Raw genomic sequence first — 23,725 nt, forward strand, 5'->3', positions numbered from 1 at the left:
TTGAAACATGAGTTGTACTTTAATACCAAATAACAAACTTTAGACCATATGCCAACCTAGATGACGAGGTAGACTTCTGTGTTGCTTGTGCCAGTGCTGCTTTTGGCAGACTTCAAGAACAAGTGTGGCAACTGAGAGGACTCAGCATATCTATAAAAGTGAAAATTTACAGTCTTTCCTTCATTCTTATATGTACCAGAGTTCTGGAAATTATATTCCCGCCACATCAAAAAGCTAAAACCCCATCCACCTACGCGGTCTAAGAAAAATTAACCAGGTGAACTGGTTTGACCACATATCAGACATTGAAATCCTACAGTTGTCACATATGAACAGTATCTAAGCCACAGCAAAAAAAAAGCCCAATTTCGATGGGCTGGACATGTTGTTAGAAAATTGCTTCCCAAGAGACTTCTTTATGGGGAGCATTGTGTGCAGGAAAGGGCTGGGGGGGGGGGGTCAACACAAGCGATACAAATAAGAGCTCCCCCAAGGAATGTGATATTGACAATCACGGCTGGGAAACACTAGCACTCTATCGCTCCTCATGGCGTGAAACCGTGAGTGTCGGAGTTTCAAGATACGAGGCAAGGAGAGTGGCTAGCATGAAAGAACGTGCGTAGAGCCAACAAAAGGTGAGAGAAGAAGCAGCTAGGCCTATCTGCAGTAGACCCAACTTACCCATGACGTGTGTGCCGGCATTTTAAAGCGAGGATTGGACTTCGAGTTCATAAGAAATGAGAAATGTGCTCATCTTCAAGACGAAGGAGGAGCTACATTTTAATATCAACTTGTAATTGTTAGCCTAAATATGAACCTATAAATTCAAGGCAATCATTTCCCCTGGGAAAAGAGATATGGTGTTCACTTTAGTGTATTGAGTGAATCAAATGCCTATATCTATTTTTTAATTTGCACTTTCTTGTTGATTTTGTGGGGCTATTATCAAGAATCAAATACAATAGTCAAATAATAATTTGCTATTATAAATAAAAGGAGAATAAAAATTCTGCAGCATTGAGGCTACACCCAAACATTGGAAAAGCTTCAGAAAAATCAGAAGCAGGCGACCCTTAAGCATCTTGTAGCAAACCATGGCAGAACCTGTGATGCGCTGATCCCAAACCAGCAATTCAATTCCTTAGGACACATCAGATGCAAAAAACAGGGGGGAACTGCTGAGAGGGCGACATCATTCAGACCATAGCTAATACCAACGTTTTCATCTCATCTGTATGAGACAATCCATAGTCACTTTGCAACTGATGGAGGCCATAGGATTATGAAAAGAAAAAAATGTTTTGCCCTAAAACCCAATGAGTATATTGTTATCATTGGCAGTCAGACTTTATAAAGTTTCCCTTTCAAACCTTGTGATCTATAGGGCAGATGATGTAAAGGTCATCTGTTTCTGTGGCATACTGTTAAGGAGGGTTTCATGTCTTTCACTGCACACCAGCAAAGCCACTTAAATACCGTACTGTAAAACAAAAAAAAAAGGCAGTCCGAAAGTTTGACGTTCTGGATAATTGACATCCAGATAAATGACATTCTCCTGTAATATGATGTACAAAAAATGATATAGCTTGGACAAGAATCATGATATAGATTGAAAAAAAAAAATCCAAATTAAAAATACATGACAAAAATTAGACTAGCTATTTTTATTTTTACTTATTCGCCCATTAATAAATTGTAAAAATTAACTCAATTTCTCTATTATTTGAATATAAAGATAGCATAATCACACAAATTTTAATTCATCATAAGTTGGAGACATGAACAGAATAAAGAAACATTTATTGTATATAACAACATCAAAGGCATAATTGAGGTGTGGAGATGAATAAAGTATTTTTAAAGGTAATAAAATTGTCTTCTAATAATAAAATATTTTCATTATATATAATATATCTATTTATATCTAGTTAATTTATTTTCTTTATCAGCACAGATATTTTTGTCATATTTGATTTTTTTTATAAATTGTATATACACTTTACTATTTTTTTCTCTCAAGCTTGCATTGTTAAAATTTCAAATCCTCCTCGAGTGACTAATATTGTGTGCTCAAACTGTGCTGATCTACTGCCATCTTGTGTGACAACAGTCCAACCATCATCTTCAATTCTTATGTCAGGAGATCCATCACACAGAATTGGTTCTAAATAAAATAAATATTTAAGAAAGTAATGCTACCCATAATCTATCAAACAGCTTTTACTATGATTAAATGTCTTTTACTTTCCCCTTTTCTATTTTTACACCAATGAGCTGACTCAAGAAGATCTTCAACTTTATAGTTAAATCAAAATTAGTAGGATTCCAATTCACAATTATGGGTTTGGCAACAAAACTACTCCACAGTTCACAGTTCATAGATCTTGTAAAGCCAGTTATTTGATTAACTTTTAAAATATTTTTTTAAATACTGTACATTTTACTTTTCTATCCTCAGAGAAAATTGCTTCTCTTTGTATCACCTTAGTTCTAAAATGTTTTTATTAAGTAAGGAAATTTCATAACTGATGTTTAAAAAAAGGTATATTTTTATGAATACATTTTCATGACTAAAACAATAAACATAACATTTCAGTTAAACTTTTCTAAGACAGAGATTAATTTTTATTTCATCACGAAATATTTTCTTCTTAAGATGAACTTGATTTACGCACATAAATTTTGCTGCTTTCAAATATTTTGTTCAGTAAATATCTACCTATTGTAAATGTCATTCCCTCCAGCATTTTTTGATCTCCAACCAGATCACAGGCTGAAAATAAGCATGCAAATAAATAACTTAATCCTTTTTACAAACACAACCTATAGCATTGAAGAATTCATGTTAAAACAAAACTAGATGCTAATAAATTTGTAAATATATGTGATAATTTTATAAAAACATTTTCTTCATATAAAAAAACATTGACACTTACGAACATGAACAATATCAGGTGGTCCATGAAAATACCTTCCAATACCATGACCACAAAAAAATGGCACAACTTGAAAACCTGCCTCAGTTGCAGTGTTGCTAATGGCAACCAAAAGAAATGAGATGTATTTTAATTAATAGAGGTGAACAGATTGGGCTAAAAAAAATGAAACCTAAAATATTGTTATTAGTTCAAAGAATGTTTTGACTTAATCTATAATTATCAAAATGATTTTAAAGAACAGATATCTGACAGTGTTTCTAATTTAGACATATATTTATTAAGTACATATATTAATTAGCTCATGTCATGATGTTGTATAATTAAAAAACACTACTGAAGAATGTTGGGTGAGACTAGAATGCATTAGGATAGCATTAGCCTAGCTAGTAAATCAATAGTCTCTAATATTAAAGTCAATTCTACATGTAGATTAAAGAAATATTTCTTACTAAATAATATCTCCAATGACAGACAGAGGTGTGCCATGGCTGCACACTCTAATACCAGCATCCCTACACCTTTCAGCAGCCTTGACCAGAGATTTACTTTGTTCATCAGCTTCTCCTATTATAAATGTCTCAGAAGTGTCACCATGGTAACCTTTGTAAAATACCTGAGAGAAAAATGCAGAAGGGTGGCTGAAAAAAACAACACAGTAACAAGGACTCAACCTTTTAATAAGCAATAAATATAAAATGAATTGATAGTTTCTCTATTATTATTACTATAAAATCATTTTTAAAAACTACTTCTGTACAGTGCATCTTTCATGCTATAGCAGACTCACTGCACTAGGGTCCAATCTCTTATGTGGACCAGCGGCAACGGGGGGGGGGGGGGGGGGGGATTATCTGGGAAATTTCTGTGTTGACTTTCACTCAGCAAGCACAAATCAGGACAAGCCCAGGATTTGAACTCAACTTCCCTTGACAGCCTCACATCCCACTAACTATATATTAGCATTATATAGTAAATAAAAAAATATATAAAGATCTATCTATATATACATATATATTGTTATAACCCTGCCATGCACACAGCCAGCCAGCCTAGCTAGTGCAGAAGGTGTGCACTGTTAGAAACTAGACTGAGAAGGATGTTTACATTAGGAAGAAGATAAGGGAGTTCCACCTAAGTCTAGAGTTTATGAAGAGGCTGTGCTCAAGGCAGATGTTGTTCTATGTATTTGTGATGTCCCCAAGTAAATAAACATTGTTGCCTCGTTGAGTTGCCTCCCTTAAGTTATTACAATATCTATACATATATAAAGTAAAAACAAATTAGCTGGTGTAAAAAAAAATGTGATTGATGATCAGATTTTAAAATATGACTATAAAAAACTATGTACAATATGACTATGAAAATATAAATAAATAAGTTAAAATAAGAAAGAAATAACAATGTTTGAGATGTCTGTTCAGTTTGAAATATTATTTTCTTTACGATGCTTCAAACTTACTGTCACATCCACGTTTATAATATCCCCATTTTTTAGAGTATGTGAGCCTGGTATACCATGACACACTACTTCATTCACGGATGTGCAAACAGACTTAGGAAAACCTTTAAAATTTAGGGGCGATGGGTATGCACCTGCTTCAATGCATTTGGCATACACTAAGGCATCTATTTCATCAGTGCGCATTCCAATCTAAAAAAAATTTAATTAAAAAAACAATTATTCTAAATGCAAACCTTTTGTTAATTGAATTTTAAATAAAATAAATGATAATGATAATCTTTATTATCCGTAAGGAAATTTGTCTTACAATTTGTGCATTACACCAAACAAAGAACATTATAACTATAAGAAACCAAAGTTTACATTCACACCAGACTCACTCATAATTTACATGTGACAAAGTTTATACCAGATTGTTCTTATTTAATGATTTGATTGCCAGGGGAACAAAAGAGTGTTTGTGTCTGTTTGTCTTTGCTATCGGTGTCTTGTATCTCTTTTGTGATGGTAAAATCACAAAATCCTGACACAAAGGGTGATTCTTTATTTCGAGGATCTTGTTAGCTTTTTTATAGATGTTTGTCTCAAACAACTGCCCAAATGGGGTTTGTTTTTTGCCAATGATTTTGCCAGCAGCATTTAGGATTCTATAAAGTTTATTTTTATTTTTAATGCTCAGATTACCATACCAGGCAGTGATATTGAAACTTAAAATATTGCAGATGTGAGCGTGATAAAACATAGCCAAGGCCTTTTCGCTAACATTAAACGAGGACAGTTTTCTTAGTAATCGTAATCTTTGCTGCCCTTTTTTGCTGATATAATCAGTATTTGCAGTAAAATTTTGTTTATTGTCTAGGATAGTACCAAGGTATTTAAAGGTTTGCACAATTTCAATAGTCTCTCCAGCTACAGAAACAATATCATTTTCCTTCTTGTCCCTACGAAAATCGATTATCATTTCTTTGTTTTTTTTTACATTTAATAATAAAAAATTATCTTTACAGTATTCTTCAATGTGTTCTATTTCTTTGAAATACTCATTTACGTCTGAGCTCTCTGAAAGCAGGGCAAGAAGAGCCGCATCATCAGCGAATTTTGTGAAGGAGCAACAAGAACTATCGGATTGAAAATCATTGGTGTACAAAATGAACCACAATGGCAATGTCACAGCCCACTGGGGCGCCCCTGTGTTAACTATGCGTTCATTAGATATAACATTGTTTACCCTAACCCTCTGAGCTCTCTGGGTCAAAAATTCATTAGCCCATAGTATTATGTATGGACTAATCTATATATAACTATATATAACTGTACCATAGCTACTGTAAGAATGAAGTGATACGATTGGTCAAATCTAGTTTCCCTTTCAGTATTGTTGAGGGAAGTGACGTATGCCTAACCTAAAACCAAATCTCAAAGAACCCCGTTTTTTTTTTTGAGATGTCATGAATTTACTGACTAATTTATTAAATATAAATGTTTCTAAGCATTTAAATAAAAAAATGGTAAAATGTTTACTATTACAAATTTGTACGCAAAATTTAAATATGTCAATAACTCAAATTTGAAAAACCATCGGAGTTTCCCTTTAAATGTAAATACATCATTTTTTATAAAACAATATTTAAAAGTCTTTTATGGCACTCTCCCACTTATCTATTCAAAATTTAGAAGTTTTACCCAGTTATTCCTAAACAGGTAATCTGAATAATAAAAGTTTTTTTCAATGATAGACCAAAAGTAGTGTGTATTTGAGTGTGTAAGACTAAATTGTGGAAAGGGACATCCTTTTCAAATCATTCCATGTGAGAAGCAAATCAAATGCATTTAATGCCCAAGAGCTCATAGAATTTACAGACCAAAAGTGTGTGGTAAGGGAAGCATTATATATTATGGGTTGTTTCATTGCAGTGAAAAAACAACATAAACCTACTTTTTTGTTTTGGTTAGTTAATCCATGTACTGGTAATAACTGATGAGCAACAAAAAAGAGCATTCAAGTAACAGGGGAACACAATTTCACCCTTTAAAGGCTACTAGAATACACAGAGGGCAAAAGTGTCTCTTGCTGTGGACATTATAATGTGAATAGCTTCTTGAAAAACACAAAAGAGGCGATGGAATCAATATATAAAAACTTTTTCAACATAGCCAATTACATTATATATTATATAGAATGTAATTAGCATTACACACCATCTATGCCTGTTGATTTGATCCCAGGCTATGTTTAATTTGTGCATTAAAGATGCTAATTGAACTAGATTCTATTAATTATATCTAACCTGATCAAAAAATGTGTTCACAACTTACCTTTAAGTTATTTCCTACAAATTTCAGAATGGAAGCTGCAAGCAAGCAAGCAGGCCTCATATCATTGATCTCTTGTGGTGACTTGATTTCTGCTGAATGGGGCACAACATAATCCTCACCGGTTACATAAGGGGGCAAAGATATTGTTTTAGGAATAATTAGTTTAGAGTAAGATTTGCTTTTTGGACTGTTAGAGTTACAGCTGCGCCTTGCTAATAGAGGTTTTTTCAATAAACAAAAAGATGAGATTATACTATTTTTTGGATACATAACAACCAGGGAAATTTTTGATGTCATTTTATATAATACCAAGAATAATACTTGATGATGAAGTTTTATTGTACATAGATGAGATCTAGATCTGTAGATTTCTCATTTTCTGAAGAAAAAAAAACATCTATAATTAATGTTTTTACCCAAAAAAAAAATTAGAATAAATAATATATATTTAGTCTAATTAGATCTTTATTAGAAAAACAATAATGTAACAATATAGATCTAGATAGAATCTATCTTATCTTATATAATACAGACGTTACTTAAAAAAAGAAGATTATTACGTCCTACGGGTCACATGCATTTAGTCATACATATTAATCAATGATCTAAATTTTGCCAAGTCACTGGTTTTCCTGGCTAGCTCAGCCTCAGGCCAACCCATTCCATGCTCTAACAGCACTAGGGAAGAAGGAGCATTTGTACAAATTTGTCTAGTCCTAGATTTCTAGATCTAGAGCTAGAAACTAGAATGGCTAGATTGCCGCTAGAATTGGCTAGCTAGATCTATTCTAGAATGTCTATAGAATGTCTATACTAGGACTAGATATATTATAATTTATAATTATATAATCTATATCTGAGCCACACGTGAAGGCCAGGAGCCATTACCACAGACAGGAGAAGGTGCAAAGCCGAGCAACTGGCGCCTAAACCAGTAAGCTTCGGGCAGGAGGGGCTCGTTAGTCTTGGTTGGCTACCCATCTAGGAGAAGGAAAACTCTGAATCCAAACCTCCGCTGCCCTGTGGCTATACCCAAACACGGGAAAGGCTTCGGGAGACAGCCCTGAGGAAAAATCAGGAGCTGGTGACCCTTAGGCAGACTGTGGCACACCGTGCTACAGCCTGGCAGATCCTGCGGCGCTACTGATCCCAAACTGTATTGGATATTCCGTTCCTTTGGTCACATCAGCTGCGTGGAGAGGGGGGAACTGCTGTGTGGGCGACATCATTCCGACCATAAACAATGCCCAGGCTTTCATCTCACCTATTCAAAGCTCTAACCCCAAAAACTGGAGAGGACACTCCAGCTTTGCCTTTGGCGTCGGTCAAACACGGGAAGTGGCAGTCATCAGTTATAAGCTCAAATGCTCAATTGATGTAGAGCATGGTGCCAGGGGCCACTTTCGTCGGTGGGAGGAATCCTAGGATTCCAATGGACAGCTACCACCCGCCTCAAGCTGGGCAGTACCCCCAGCCAACAAGGTGCTGTCCCATCATGCCTGTCTTCCTCATTTGGGTACACGAGAATAGACAAAATCTGAAAAGCAGGCACAAAGCCAATGTACCAGTCGACATGAAGAAAAAAAAGAGGAGCTCCACTCTTAAACTGGGCACATGGAATGTGTGTACTCTAGAAACTGGACTTAATGAAAACTTATCAGACATAGAAGATGTCAGAAAATCTGCAATAATAAACGATGAACTGTCCAGGCTCAAAGTAGACATTGCCGCCCTTCAGGAAACTTGTTTAGCTGACTCTGGTTCAATCAAAGAAAAAGACTACTCCTTCTTCTGGCAAGGCAAAGCCGAAAGTGAAGTAAGGGAACATGGCAATGGTTCAGAAAGACTCCTATCACTACGCCTTAACACATCTATTGGACATGTGACTTTGATATGTGCCTACGCTCCTACTCTGAGCTCCACACCAGAGGCGAAAGATATGTTTTATGACAACCTTTCGTCTGCTCTTAGCGAGATCCCAACTACGGAATAGGTTATCATCCTCAGCAACCTAAATGCACGCATTGGATCTGACAACTCTGCATGGGACAGCTGTATTGGGCGTTTTGGTGTCGGAAAAGTAAATGAAAATGGACAAAGGCTCCTCGAGGTTTGCTCACTACACTCCCTCTGTGTCACTAATACCTACATCAAGACTAAACCTCAGCACAGAGTATCTTGGCGGCATCCTCGCTCCAAACACTGGCACCAACTAGACCTAATCATGGTAAGACAAAAGTGCTTAAAATTTGTCAAACTTACCAGGTCCTATCACAGTGCAGACTGCGACACAGATAACTCCTTGGTATGTTGTAATCTTCTCCCCCCAAAAATCCACCATACCAAGCAGATTGGAAGACCCCAATCGGATGTAAGCAAGATGTGTCACCCTGATCTCCAGATACAGTTTGCGGAATCTTTTGAACGCGAGTATAAAAATATCTCTGGAAATACAGCAACAGAAAAATGGGAACACCTCAAGTCCACCATACAAAAGACTTCCCTGGAAATCTTTGGAAGAAAAATTACAAAACAAAATGATTAGTTTGACTCTAAAGCAGCTATTTTAGCACCTGTCATCAGAGCAAAGAGAGATGCACTCGCTACTTACAAGGCAAAACCTACCCAACACAACCTGTTAAGTCTGAAAGAAGCTAGAGCCAATGCACAGAGGACAGCAAGGATCTGTGCCAATGAATACTGGGTAGAGCTGAGTGAGAATATTCAGCTTGCAGCCCAAGTGGGCAACATAAGAGGGATGTACGAAGGAATCAAAAAGGCTCTCGGACCCTCCCAAAACAAGACAGCACCTCTTAAATCAACCACTGGGGAAATTATCACAGACAAGTGCCAACAAATGCACAGATGGGTTTAACATTACTCTGAGCTCTACGCCACAACAAGCTCAGTCTCTGACTCAGCCCTTAAGGCCATCATAGAATTACCCACGATGAACGAGCTAGATGAAACACCCACCCTTTCAGAGCTTAACAAAGCCATAGACAACATTGCTGCCCACAAAGCACCCGGATGCGATGGTATCCCCCCAGATCTTCTAAAACAATGCAAAACTACTCTAATCCAACCTCTACACGAACTGCTTTGCAAATGTTGGCAAGAAGGTGCTGTGCCACAAGACCTGCGGGATGCTAAAATCATTACACTGTATAAGAACAAAGGTGACAGAAGCGACTGCAATAATTACAGGGGAATCTCCCTCCTAAGTATTGTAGGCAAAGTCTTAGCTCGAGTGATACTTCCCAGGCTACAAAAACTCGCTGATCGGGTCTATCCAGAATCACAATGCGGCTTTTGCTCAGGGAGATCCATGATTGACATGATTTTCTCCATCCGCCAACTCCAGGAAAAGTGCAGAGAACAAAGGATGCCTTTGTACATTGCGTTTATTGACCTGACAAAGGCCTTCGATCTAGTTAGCAGAGATGGCCTCTTTAAAATTTTACAGATAATAGGCTGTCCACCCAAGCTACTAAATGTAATCATATCTTTCCACCAAAATATGATGGGTACAGTGCAATTCAACGGTTCAAGCTCTGAAAGATTCAGTATAAACAGCGGAGTTAAACAAGGATGTGTCCTGGCCCAACCCTCTTTGGAATACTATTTTCACTGCTAATCCACAGCGCGTTTGACAAATCCACCGAAGGCATCTATCTCCAATCCAGATTTGATGGCAAACTCCTAAATATTGCCAGACTGAGGGCCAAAACTAAAATCAGAGCCACCTCCTAAGAGATATGCTATTCGCGGATAGTGGCACACACGCAAGAGGAACTTCAGTCACTAATGTCCCGCTTCTCTCAGGCCTGTAAAGAATATGGCTTGACTATTAGCACGAAGAAAACAAATGTTATGGGACCACCTGCTACAGCACCACCCTCCATCCTCATTAACGATAACAAGCTGGACGCCGTAAACGAATTCTGCTATCTGGGATCCACAATTACAGATGACCTGTCTCTAGAAGAGGAGATAAAAAAACGCATAGGGAAGGCTGCCTCGACCTTCGCTAGACTCAGGCCAAGAGTTTGGGAAAACCATAAGCTAACTACGGTGACCAAAATGGAAGTCTACAAGGCATGTGTTATGAGTACACTGCTGTATGGCAGTGAATTATGGACCACCTATGCAAAGCAAGAGAGAAAACTGAACTCATTCTATTTGAGATGTCTCCGTAGGATCTTGAATGTCACATGGAAAGAAAAAGTGTGCAATACTGAGATTCTTGCGCGATCAGGTATTCCCAGCATCTTTACAGCCCTCAGACAACGCCAAATGCGCTGGCTTGGACATGTTCACCGGATGGAGGACAAGCGCATCCCAAAAGTCATCCTCTATGGTCAACTCGCGACTGGCACAAGAAAAACTGGTTGCCCCCACCTCCATTACATAGATGTAATAAAACGTGACCTCAAATCAGTGAACATCAATACTGACAATTGGGAAGACATAGCTCTAGACCGCAACAGATGGAGAGAGACAGTGACCAAAAAAGCTATGGACAGTGAAAGTACATGGGTCTCAGCTCAGGAAGAAAAACGTACAATCCGAAAAACGGCCAGCTCCTCTACCACCGAAGCAAAAGCCACCCTAACCTGCGCTATCTGTGGACAGGAGTGTCTCTCCAAAATAGGGCTCCACAGCCACATGAGGAAGTGTGCTCTGAGTTCAACCATAGTCGTTCTACAACTGAAGGAGGAAAATGATGAAAATGAATCTATATCTATTATCTATGTATATATAGTTATATAGACTCAGAGATCTATATAGAGTAGTTTACAAAAGACAGTTTGTGTGGAAACACAAACTCAAAATCGGCCCCCGAAGTAAAATGTTTTACATAATTCGGATAATCCTTCAGATCCTTCAGAGTTGAAGATAGTTTACTTCCTAGTCCAAACCTCCCGCAGGATGATGGGGGATGGGAGCAGGCAGGGTTTGAACCTTCGATCGTCGATAAATCCAAACGACAGTCCAGCGTGCAAACCGCACGACCAGTGGTCCACCCAGGTAGGCTTCAATATTTTCAGAAAGAACATCCGAATGAAATTATATCAAAGACAAATGAGAGATAAGAATGGAGAAAGAAGGTTAACAGATCTTGTGTAGTGCCCCAACCGTCCCGCAGATCAAAGGATACGTGAAAGTGAATGTAAAGTTAGATGTGAACCTGGCCTAACTAGTTTGTGGTCTATAGGGCAGATGATGTAAAGTTCACCTGTTTTTGTGGCCTACGGTTAACGAGGGTGCCAGCACAACGACCAACCACCTTTGCTTTTCCCCAACTAATGTCAGGTACCCATTAGAGCTGGGTAGACTCAGAAGTTGAAAATCCCAGTCTTCACCAGGATTCGAATCTGGGACCCTCGGTTCGAACTAAATAAGTTAATTGTTTTGAAAAGGCTCAATCTCATTTTCGAATCCTAAAAAAAAAAAAAAAAAAAAAAAAAAAAAAAAAAAAAAAAAAATTCCGCTATATAGAAAAAATGTTCACGAAAATGATGTTTATAAGATTACTATTCGTCTTATATTAGGTCTAACATATAATGCATACTTGATCTAATTAGCTTTTTCTTATAAAAAACTGCTTGCATAATTGATTTTAAAAATTAGAATTTTCGCTTTCAGGAAAAAAAAAAAGTAGCCGTTGCATCAGAACTATGAATGGTCTAAAATATTGTGAAGTCAGATTTTCAATATCTCTTCGGATCATTACCTATATCTTCTAGTTTACGAGATCTAAACGGGACGGACGGACAGATATTTCGCACAAAACTAATAGCGTCTTTTCCCCTTTCGGGGGCCGCTAAAAAACACAAACATTCAACACACATCTATTTAATTATTAATATTTAATTTATGTAGATCTAGTCATCCTTATTCTCCTTAAACTAAAGAAGATTTTGATACTTCATTTTCTATTCTATGTAGTCAAACCATTGTAAAATAATCATAATGCCAATGCGCTGTCAAAGTCAAACTTTCTAATTTGGGCCTAGCCCTAGGTAAGTAGGTTTATAAATCTACTAGATTCTAGTTTCTAGTCTACAGCCTAGGCCTAGCTCTAGGTGTCCGAATAGCATAAACATGATAAACTACTCTCGTATCAAGTATGGAATCTAACTTTATCTTAGATCTACAGACTACACTAACACTACTGTGGTGATCTAGACTCTAGTCTAGATATTAATTATCTTCAAATTGTTTCTAGATTCTAGACTATTTTTTTTTCTTTTTGTTTATTCTGGAAGTAACCTTATGACCTCTGACTGATGCCGAATAAAATTGAAAAAGTAGACTTGATTTGTTTTCGTAGATGTTTTTTTGGGTTGTCGACAACTTTTTTATTTTTTCTTATGGATTGTAGACTCTATTCATTTATATTCAAAAACATTGTCAAGAGCTTGGAAAATCTAGGTTCTAGATCTAGATTTCTTTATATTTATAAAATAATAGATCTTGGATATTCACTAGATCTAGAATCTATAAATAATTCTATCAATCTAGATCTAGTATCCATCGGGCCATCGGTTCCATCCATCCATCCCAGGCAGTGGCATTACACTTTTTAGATCCCATGTGATGAGGGCTCTGGCCTGTTTCAACTTAAACACATCCTCTATGATCCTTCCAATCTCTCCTACCCTGGGCCTTTCGTCTCCCTAGCCCTAGATCTAGTCATAGTCAAAGTCTAGTATATTATACTAATTACTATATAGTTCTTTTCAAAGGAGTAGATCTAGATCTATATATATAGACTCTACATAGCATCTCTAGATTTATATTTGAATTATTTATAGATCTCTATATTAGTCTGGAGTCTACAGCCTTAGGCTAAGCCTTAGCCGTCTTGGTTTTAAATTTATAGATCTATAAATTATAATCTAGTTTGTTAGATTACTAGAAGAAAGGACTAGCTAAGATTAAGTTCTAGATCTAGAGTCTAGGTGTCATTTTATTAGTGGTTTACTCAATTACTGGTTAGTTGCCGGGCGTTAGTGCCATGACACTATCTAATAATTGTAATCTAGTAATCTAGGTCTATTATATAGCTCTATTCAACCGTCTATTGTAAACTCTAGAGATCTAGAAATTTCTAGATCTAATCTATAGACTATAGAATTTCATTTATATAATATAAATATACTCTATTTAATAAGTATAAAAAAAGGAGTCTATAGTTCTATAGTCACTTATATATCTGTCTAGTCTACTACACTACTAACTACTAGAGACATAGGTCATACTCATAGTGATACACTGAACTGATATATTATACTATATATAAAAATTATATATAGATAGTATAGTCAATAGTGATAATAGTCAATGTCTTCTATACTATACTAGTATACTATTATCACCATCATATAATAGATCTAAAGCTAGTCTGCTAGTGACATCTAGTCTAGTATTCTAGTTTAATAGTAGTTTGTCTAGAGATCATCTAGATTCTAGTAATAGCCAGTATAGACTATACTTGACTATATAATAGAATAATTTAATAATTTCAATAAATGTACTCTTTTATAGATTTATATATATAATATAAATTATATAGTGTATATATGTAGTATTAAAGGGAAACTCCGATAGTTTTTCAAATTTGAGTTATTGACATATTTAAATTCTGTGTAAAAAGTTGTAATAGTAAACATTATATCATTTTTTATTTAAATGCTTAGAAAATTTTATATTTAATAAATTAGTCAGTAAATTCTTGACATCCAAAAAAAAAAGGGATTCCTTGAGATTTTGTTTTAAGTTATTTCATGCGTCACTTCCCTAAACAATACTGAAAGAGAAACTTGATTTAACCAATCGTATCGCTTCATTCTTACAGTAGCTGTTAGGCTATTAGGCTTAGTGACGGCCTAGTCCAGAGCTATATATATAAACATGTATAGATAGATCCAAAAGCATTAGGATAACCAACTCGAGAAAAAAAAGTAACATTTTCATCTAAGCCTCTCCCTATCCCAAGTAAATAGATTGTGTGTCTGAATGATTCGAACAAGCTGGTCAGTGTAAGGCTAGTCGAGACTACGTGTAGTCGGTCATGACAAGAAAACCAAGCGATAGTGTTTGTTGTGTGTTGAGTGGTCTGGCGAGAAAATACACACTGCCGTGATTAGTCAAGCATGTAAATCTACTTTTAATACGCATTTTTTCTTTGCTTACAAGATCCTAGATCTAACTGCATAGACAAAGATATATTTCTTTTACGAGATGTAAACTTTGCTGTATGGTCCCCAGTTATACAATAAGTCAATAGATTAAAACACCTTTGTGACGTCACATAGAAACTCGGTGAAAGTCTGACTGTTTTGGATGCGCAGGAAAATTACTTAGGAAAAACATCAATTATTATTATTATTATTGCAAATAATAAAAAAAAGAAGAATATATTCATTATCTGTAAATGAAAACACATATTATATCAAAAATTGTCAAAACCTTCGGAGTTTCCCTTTAAATAGATCTAAATCCCTCATTAAAACAAATTAGATCTCTAGAGTCAATCTAGATATAAAATATAATAAAATATAATGTACAAGATCTACTCTAGTCTAGAGATACAGATTTTTTTCTTTGTGATTTTTTCAAGCTCAGATTAGTGCATGATGATATTACATTTATTTTTGGTCTTCATTTGTCTTCTTCAATCTGTTACTGTCATTGAAGGACAGAAGAAATATTGCAGTGGTAAGTTCTAGTCTTTTCAAAGCTGTAAAAAGAGTTTGTCTTAATCATAATGGTGCATGATGTTTTGGCACCAGTGCCGTTTTGGAGCTAGAAGTTCTGACGATTAAAAAAAAGACATTGTAAGTGATATTAGTGACATAACAATAATTACACAACAAACTTAAATATCCCAATAAATAAAAATAATTATTGCTTTTCATATATAAAATGCATTTGAATACAAACACACATAAAAACATAGTCATTTGAGATATTATTCTTTTAAAAGAAATGAACATTTATAATGTGTCTAAAACATTTTACAGGAACAAAACTGGATCTTGCTGAATATCATGACAATATTCTAACATTCAAGGCCAGTATACACATGCTGATCTGCCTTGTATGTCTCTCACTCTTCAGTATCCGCCCATCCCACCTTTTCTTAATTTAAATTTATTTGATCTGTGTTCTTCTAAGTAAAAAAAAAAGTGTGTGTCTTAGATGCCAGAAGAATTAATATATGAAGCTAAGAATGCAGCAAAACCTTCCCAAGACCACCCTAGCTGACAGATGGGGGGGGGGGGGGGGGTAGCTGAACCTAAATTTAAATTGTCTAAGAAGGGCATCACTTGTAAATGTTTGAGAAACACTATAATTTATCTAATTCTCCATGCCATTTTTTTCCCTGATCCATTATTTATAATTTTAATCATACTTTCAGTCTGTCGTGCTTTGGTTAGTGAGGTTGAATGGTTGATTAGTCAGGTAGATCCTAAGAAAAGTATTCAAGTTGGAAGCTTCAGGGTTGATCCTAATGGAAATCAGAAAATTAAAGATGTAAGATTAAATAATTTATTTTCAATTTATTAGTGGCACCTTTATAGAAAAGCCTCTATTTTGTAATTTCAATTTGTGTCACATTTGGTTCTTAAAATTAAGTAAAAAAAAAAGCTTTCATTATTGCCTTCTTCATGCTTAGATACAACTGCTATTTTTAGTCTTCTAAAAGAAAATAAAAATAAAATAACATCATTTTATTACTACTATCTTGTCTTCAATCATCTTCAGTTTATTCTCAACCATCCAATTGGCTATATCAACATTTGAAACCATCTTTCTGATTTAATAATGTTTAACATAGAACTATTGTAATTTCTGCTTCTGTTCTAATTGATATCTGTTTTAGGATTAATTGTCATTAGTTTCAAAGGTTCATTCAACTGTCTAAAAACTCCTAACATATATAATGTAAATTTAATAGTTTTTGTCCTCTTTTCCAAAATATTTTGTAATATTTTAAATATTTATACTTGTCATTAATATTTTTGCAGAAGCAATATGCTAGATCTGAGCTTCACATTGAAGAAATAATTGAATCAGTTTGTGAAAATCTGCAAAACAATTATGCCTGGCTTGACTTTGATGATGGGACAGGTCAGATGGTCAGAACTGTTGGTTTTAATGGAGAGAAGCTGGATGACAAAGGTTTCAATTTAGATCGAGAGAAAGGAAGAAAATTAAAATATCAGGTATTGGCTTAAGTTTACTTTTGTTGAAATATTTTTTTTAGAGATTCTTATTAGATATCACAGTGGAATTCATGCCACATTAAGCCACCAATCGCATTCTTCACATTTTTCTGAAAAGTTTCTACCCCTTCTTCTCTCACAAGTATCACTTAGTTTGATGCTGGATGATTTGAAATAGAATGTAATTTATCCTTTTTTTTTTCAGTGTGATAATTTTTTGGAGGACCATGAAGAAGAATTAATAACTTTGTTTCAAAATGAACACATTCCAAACTATGAAGTGTTTATATGTGCTAATAAATTAGGTAATTATTTGTTTTTCAGGCCATTCTGGTAAAATATATTATGATTTTTAGATAATAAAATATATTACTTAGTACATTAAAACTATTGACTCATTAGGCTGATGTGTAACATGACTAATTAAGATCTTTGGCTGTATGTAGGTATTTCCTATAAAATATTGGCTTTCTTTAAACAGCTGTTTGCTCCAACAAAGATGTTGCCATGCCTTTGTTTACTCTACCCAAAGCTAAAGATGAAGTGGAAATTGGGGATGCTGCATCAAATGCTGATGTTAAGGATGGTGGAGCCACTGAGGATGTTGAAAGTGATGATGTGAATCTTGATGAAACAAACTCTGACAGTTACAGAGACAATGATTTCAGTGATGAGCTTTAATGACTTGTTTTGTTTTATGTGGTTGAGATGAATGAAGTATTAAATGTGTATATATCAGCAACTAAAGAAAATTAGGCAAGTTTGATAGTTTTAAATGAATTTTCTTGTTTATCTTGCTCACTCTCCTTGTTATTTGCATTACATAATGTATATTTGTGTGTTAAAGCGTTTTTTTAATTTTTTGAAAGAGATGGTATAACCTATACGTTAATAAACTTTTTTTTTTTTAATAGTTCTTTTAATTGTTTTTATTTTGGTTTAAACCTGCAGAACTCTCATTATTTGAAAAGAAGAAAATCAAATATTAATTTCAATTTTACAATACTCAAGTTGTACAATTTGTACAAATAATAGTGGCATAGAATTTGTAGAAAAGTATAAAAAAAAAATATAAACATAAAAGTATTATTATAATAATCATAGTATTTAAAAAGTTCACACTTTCGAAAAATATAATTCAAGTCTCACATCATTGTAATTACTGTTAATTACCATTGATGATTTCTAGTGAAATATGAGCATGTGATTATTTTCACTCTAATGTGATGCAATTTCTTAATAAAATAAAGACAATGAGTACAAAATGTTACCTGAATTTTAATTATAATGCAATGTATAATTCAATCAGGCACAATCATTTCTCATGTTACAATAGTTGAGTTGAAACAAAAATGCATTTATTGTAAGATCGCATATATTTTATTAGATACAACAAACACTCATTATCTCCCATCTACATAATATTAATAATTCATATATTCTGTGAAATACAACAAGCACACGTTACCTCCAATAATATCATTAAGAATATGTTTCTATAGAAGTCTAGCTTCACTGTGTTTTTAACATAATTTTTAGCGATTCATGATTCTTGAATGCCAGAACTAATTTATTTCTGTTTCACCATGAAGGCCACATTAATTAGATTTTGTGTGCCACCACCTGTTTCATATTTACTCCGATTTTTTTTTTTGCACTTATTATGTATGCAAATAAAAATGCATGCAATAGTAATAATAATTCAATTTATATAGCGCTGATAACAAAAATAATGTAGGATCAAGGTGACATAAACACGAGAAATGACAAACTAATCTTAAAAGTTTTGAATTTCTTCTTGATTGTTGTGAAGCATGTTCTTAGAGATCAGGGTACAAAGGCATTTCTTTAATGTAGATGCACTGATGACAAGGTGGGGCCACCTTGCAGTCGTTTTTGCATTCACAGGAAGCCAATAGTGTGTATGCAAGGGCACTGGTGCGAAATCGCGTCTTGTTGTTCGTTGGATTATACCTGCAGCGCTGTTCTGAATTCGCTGCAGCTTAGCGATTTGGACCTGCTAGCATGGCATTGCAGTAGTCAAGGCAGGAGAGTATGCAACCTATATTTTTGTTGACTCTGTTGTCAAATATGGTCGCAGCTGCACACATAGACCCTTTCAGAGCTGACTTGTGTGTGTGTCAAACGATAGAGTTGAGTCAAAGAAAACTCCAAGATTGTGGATTTCATGGACAAAAGGAAGAGGAACTATCCTATTTTTTTAACGAAAATGTCAAGGGAATAGGAACGTAATATACCTACTGGAGGAAAATGTGATGCCCCGCACAACTTGATGCACCGTGCGGCCCGCACCAATCACACGTTGCTAGCTACACCTCTGATTTGTCTTAAATTTGAAAGCTTTTTTTTTAAAAGCCAAAAAAAAAAATTTTTAAAATTGCTAAAAAAAATGAGTTTGGGGAATAATCAAATTTAACATTGGAATCTACTAGGCTATATATACCGAAGACAAAACCAACAGGCATTTTCCTAGATAATTTTATGACTGAACTAAACTATACAATTTGTAGTCTGCTTCTTCTCTCAGCTTTTTGTTGGTAGAAGAAGAAGCAGGCCTATCTGCAACTGACCAAACCCACCCATGCCACATATGCGGCCGGCTTTTTAAAGCGAGGATTGGACTTTATAGTCATCTTCGAGTCCGTAGGAAATGAGAAATATGCTCATCTTCGATCACGAAGGAGGAGCAATACAATTTGTAGCAATTATTTTATCATCTCACCATAACCCTTTGAACCGAAAATACGGCCCACGAGCAACACATCCGGCCAGCGACGTTGTTTCCTTAGATCCGCAGAGACGTCTGCACAAAGTGTGGAAAACCCTTCTCCACACAAAAAAATTGAGACAAATATCTTTCCCTACGTTAGAGTAGATAGCTTGGTACTGATAATAAGTCAACAAATTTGTTTTATAAAGAAAGAGTGGCTATTTTTTAAAGAACATAACATAAAACACCTTTATGAAACCAAACACATAAATAAACAAGGTTACAAAGACAGTTTGTGTGGAAACGCAAATTCAAAATCGGCCCTCGAAGTGGTCCACCCAGGCAGGTAAAAAGGCAGGTTTCAATATTTTCACAAAGAACTTCAGAATGAAATTCTAGCAAAGACAAATGACAGAGAAGAAAAAAAAAACATTTACGTAAGAAGAAGATTCCTGTTCTGGTGGTGCTGCAGTTTACACGATAATATGAAAAACTACTTATTAATTGTTGTTTTAAATTATGTCCAACATTATATGCATACTAAATAATTTTTTTGTGTGGAAATTTAGTAGTTACTATAACAGAACTTACTTAACTTAGCAATACAAATGTAAAAAAAAATGTATGTATATTTTAAAAAATCTAAAACCGTTTGCATAAATGTGTTAAAAATATAGTAAATGGTGATCTCCCCTAATGAAGAGCCTTCCGTGTTTGTTACTATTAAAAGTGAATAGTTGTAAAAGTGGAGTATTTTTATGAAAAAAAAAAAAAAACTTATTGCATAAGTGATTTTAAAAAATTAGATTTTTCGATTTCAGAAAAGAAAAATGTAGCCATTGCATCAGAACTTTGAATTTAAAGTATTAAATTGTGATGTCGGATTTTCACTATCTTTTCTAGTTTACCATATTTAAACGGGACGGACGGACGGACAGACATTTCACACAAAACTAATAGCGCCTTTTCCCCTTTCGTGGGCCGCTAATAAGGCGGCATTCTTGGTATGAAACGTGAATATTAGATTAAACCTAGAGTGGAGGAAAGATGAGAATATTACCAGAAAGAGACAAGAAAATGAATCGGCTGTAAGGCTAGTTTAAGAGTTCCGACGGAAAATGCATAAAAAAGTGCGTACGAGCTATGGTTGAAGAAATATATTGTGAAAAGAAGAACGCTGTTGAAGCTGTCAGTCTATAAAACAAGACGAAAAAAAAGATAATGGCAAATATCTGCATTCAAAACTAACAGACAAACCAAATTTTGAGATGTTTTCTATTGCCGATAACGCGAGTCTACCGACATATCTGATTCCGCTCAAAATCGAGGTATTTATTCGAGTTACAAACAGCAGTTTAGAAATAAGTAGCTATGTAGAGCATTCATGGGATCACTACTGGCGAAGTCCTGTCAAAGAAGTTTCAACCATCACAGAAGATCTTACTCTTCCTTGGGAGAAATGAGTGGGAGTGACTATACTGATGTTGCCAGAATCATGGTTGAAAGCAAGAGTTGTTAAATATTGAACATTTCTATGACAAACCAATTTTAGATTTAAAAGAATTTATTATATAAACATCGAAATTGACAACTATGATGCCCACATCCATTGAAAAAAAAGTATAAAAATAACCATCGTGTTGTTATTTAAATGTTCTTTGAACTGGATTTAGGGCCTATATGAAGGACAAAGTTTTGATGGTACATACTTTATTGTTCTATAGGATCTGAATGAGATTTTTAGAAACATAGTTTGAGACTGATATGCTCTGTCATAATTTAATTGTGGAATATCTAAAAGTTAAATTAAAAAAAAAATTCTTTGCTTGTGTATCTTTTAGTCCATATAAGGTTGTAAAAGTGGGTAGCTGATTGCTGAAAGAAGGAATCAAGCCTCTAAGAATTAATTAAAGGCTTAAAAAAGAAAAAATATTTGTCAAAAAATATGATGCATCCTAAGGAACAGCTATTGCCTATACAATTTGGGAAAAGCGGCGTTGCAGATCGACTTTGCCAGGGTGTAGCAGTACTGTTATCTTAAACTGCTTAATTGTCACCGGCTCCTAATTTTCCTAAGAGTTGACTCCCGAATCCTGTTCCATGTTTGGGTATATCTGCAAAAATATCAGCACTCCACTACCTATAAAAAGCTTCTAATGAAATGCGACATAGCCTTTGATAACAAGTCCATCCTTTAGGTGTGGCTCGTATATATGTTCTGGCTGTCATTATTTTTTTAAAAATTAAAATTAAAAATTAAAAACAAAGTATATTATACCCTCTCGGAAATCGAACCCTCAACCATCGACTCTAATCTCCGATAGTGTAGGCCTACGACTGAGCTAACCAGCAGATATTACTTTTATGAAAGATATGGACTTATGATAAATAGGCCTACTTTTTAATTAAAGTTTCTTTGAAGAGAAAAACCTTTAAATTTTATATGCATTATTTTGCAAATATTGCTTCAAATGCTTAAACTTTAGTTGGCCCTAAAAGTCTAAATATAGTAGTGCTGATGTAAGTTAAAAATAGATGACATCGTATTGCAACAGTTATCTTTATTGGAAGTGGTAACCTTTGAAAATTTTGTTTTCGTTATATAACGATATAGATAACTCATTTGATGTTTAAATAATAAAATTTTGCATTTTTTATTCCCAAAAATCTTTTAGCTAATTAAACAGTTAAAATGGTAATAAATTAATAAAGGTATTTTAAGTTTCTATTTTCTAAAAATTATTAAAGAAAATTATCGATTATTATTAATTTTATAAAACATTTACATATTTTAAATATTGAACATTTTTATTGTAAACCAATTTTAGATTAAAACAAAAAATTGTATATAAATAGCAAAACTAGTTATCACGGAAGTGTGGCATATAATATATAGCTACAACGGCCATAAATAAACTTTTTTTTTTTTTGGTTGCTATTTCAGACGGGTTGCTAACTTTGTAGGGGCATCAAACGTTTTCAGTAAAAACTACTACATGAGGAAATGAAAACTAATGTATTTAAAATGTTTACTAAAATGTAGAACAGCTTAGGCTTAAATCAGATAATTTATTAGATTTGCTTAAATTTCTGAAATTACGAGCACACATATGCTTATATACCCTCTGTTGAAGCCATGACACATGTTGTTATTTCAATTTAATGTTCTTTAAACTGGATTTAGGGCCTATATGAAGGATGAAGTTTTGATACGGTACATATTTTACTTTATTGTTCTGTTGGATCTGATTTAACAATTATAGAGATGTGGGATCAGTAAATGAGAGTTTTAGAAAGTTTAAGACTGATACGCTATGTCATGATTTAATTGTGGAATATCTAGGCCTAAAATTATTTTTTTTTAAATTATTTGCTTGTGTATCTTTTAGGTCATAAGGTTGTAAAAGTGGGTAGATTTGATCGATGAAAGACGGAATCAAGCATATATGAGAGAAGGCTAAAAAAAAATAATTAAAAAATTGACAAATATAAAGAATTATAAATTCGGTGCTTTAGGACTTCGCGTCTCTCCTATGCAGTTTGATAAAGTTTGTTGTTTTTTTAAAGATTATTTATTCTGAAGTAGGCCTTCAGAGTTGAAGAAAGTTTACTTCCTAGTCCGACGGGGGATGGAGCGGGCAGGATTTGAACCCAGGACCATCGATAAAATAAGTCCGAACGACAGTCAGCGCGCCAACCGCACGACCAGGCCACTATTTTAAAAGTAGTATAGTACCCTACAAACAAAGCCCTATCGAAACCATTCTGGCGCGGTGTGGGGTAATAAGGTTTCATTGGGTAGATTGACCTACTTACATTACCAAAAATTGTATTGTATGCTAGTGTTCAAACCCAAAAATGTAATATAGCATGTCCATTACTTTATAAATATGTTGACATTATAGCTAGATGTATATAGAGATCATGCACTGATTCAATTATTCATTATAATTTCCAAACAATTGTGTCAAATAATTCTATTGCTAGATCTAAATCATCAGTGTGAAAGTAGACCTATGTAAAAGGTTAAAAATCTCAT

At 34.5% G+C, this 23,725-nt stretch overlaps 2 protein-coding genes across 16 annotated transcripts; one reads left to right on the forward strand and one right to left on the reverse strand.

Moving 5' to 3' along the window:
* LOC106060395 (methionine aminopeptidase 1D, mitochondrial-like) lies at nucleotides 1–13,118 on the reverse strand. 9 transcript variants are annotated; one of them, XM_056030583.1, is made up of 7 exons: nucleotides 12,994–13,118; nucleotides 6,718–7,096; nucleotides 4,399–4,590; nucleotides 3,389–3,552; nucleotides 2,937–3,034; nucleotides 2,720–2,773; nucleotides 1–2,164 (listed from the first exon to the last, which is right to left on the reverse strand). In XM_056030583.1, exons 2-7 carry the CDS (start codon nucleotides 7,012–7,014, stop codon nucleotides 2,016–2,018), a joined length of 954 nt encoding a protein of 317 aa, XP_055886558.1. In that variant the 5' UTR covers nucleotides 7,015–7,096; nucleotides 12,994–13,118; the 3' UTR covers nucleotides 1–2,015. The 9 variants fall into 9 exon arrangements, with proteins under 9 accessions (XP_055886558.1, XP_055886586.1, XP_013073693.2 ...); XM_056030611.1 differs by having other exon boundaries at nucleotides 13,002–13,061; XM_013218239.2 differs by having other exon boundaries at nucleotides 12,883–13,018.
* LOC106060396 (protein canopy homolog 2-like) lies at nucleotides 13,045–17,866 on the forward strand. 7 transcript variants are annotated; one of them, XM_056030626.1, is made up of 6 exons: nucleotides 13,045–13,155; nucleotides 15,347–15,444; nucleotides 16,148–16,263; nucleotides 16,758–16,955; nucleotides 17,161–17,260; nucleotides 17,437–17,866. In XM_056030626.1, exons 2-6 carry the CDS (start codon nucleotides 15,360–15,362, stop codon nucleotides 17,634–17,636), a joined length of 699 nt encoding a protein of 232 aa, XP_055886601.1. In that variant the 5' UTR covers nucleotides 13,045–13,155; nucleotides 15,347–15,359; the 3' UTR covers nucleotides 17,637–17,866. The 7 variants fall into 7 exon arrangements, with proteins under 7 accessions (XP_055886601.1, XP_013073695.1, XP_055886613.1 ...); XM_013218241.2 differs by having other exon boundaries at nucleotides 13,057–13,155; nucleotides 15,352–15,444; XM_056030638.1 differs by lacking the exon at nucleotides 13,045–13,155 and adding an exon at nucleotides 13,255–13,432.
* Nucleotides 17,867–23,725: the final 5,859 nt, after the last annotated feature.

This window comes from Biomphalaria glabrata, chromosome 1 (genome assembly GCF_947242115.1).
Source record: "Biomphalaria glabrata chromosome 1, xgBioGlab47.1, whole genome shotgun sequence".
NCBI lineage: Eukaryota > Metazoa > Mollusca > Gastropoda > Planorbidae > Biomphalaria > Biomphalaria glabrata.

Bases quoted from the DNA above. Each gene is read 5' to 3' on its own strand.
- LOC106060395 (XM_056030583.1), bottom strand. From the start codon at position 7,014: ATGACATCAAAAATTTCCCTGGTTGTTATGTATCCAAAAAATAGTATA. The intron at 4,591-6,717 runs GTAAGTTGTGAA...AATTTTTTTTAG, and splicing joins TTGTAGGAAATAACTTAAAG to ATTGGAATGCGCACTGATGA. The intron at 2,774-2,936 runs GTAAGTGTCAAT...GCTTATTTTCAG, and splicing joins ACCTGATATTGTTCATGTTC to CCTGTGATCTGGTTGGAGAT.
- LOC106060396 (XM_056030626.1), top strand. From the start codon at position 15,360: ATGATGATATTACATTTATTTTTGGTCTTCATTTGTCTTCTTCAATCT. The intron at 15,445-16,147 runs GTAAGTTCTAGT...TCATACTTTCAG, and splicing joins ACAGAAGAAATATTGCAGTG to TCTGTCGTGCTTTGGTTAGT. The intron at 16,956-17,160 runs GTATTGGCTTAA...TTTTTTTTTCAG, and splicing joins GAAGAAAATTAAAATATCAG to TGTGATAATTTTTTGGAGGA.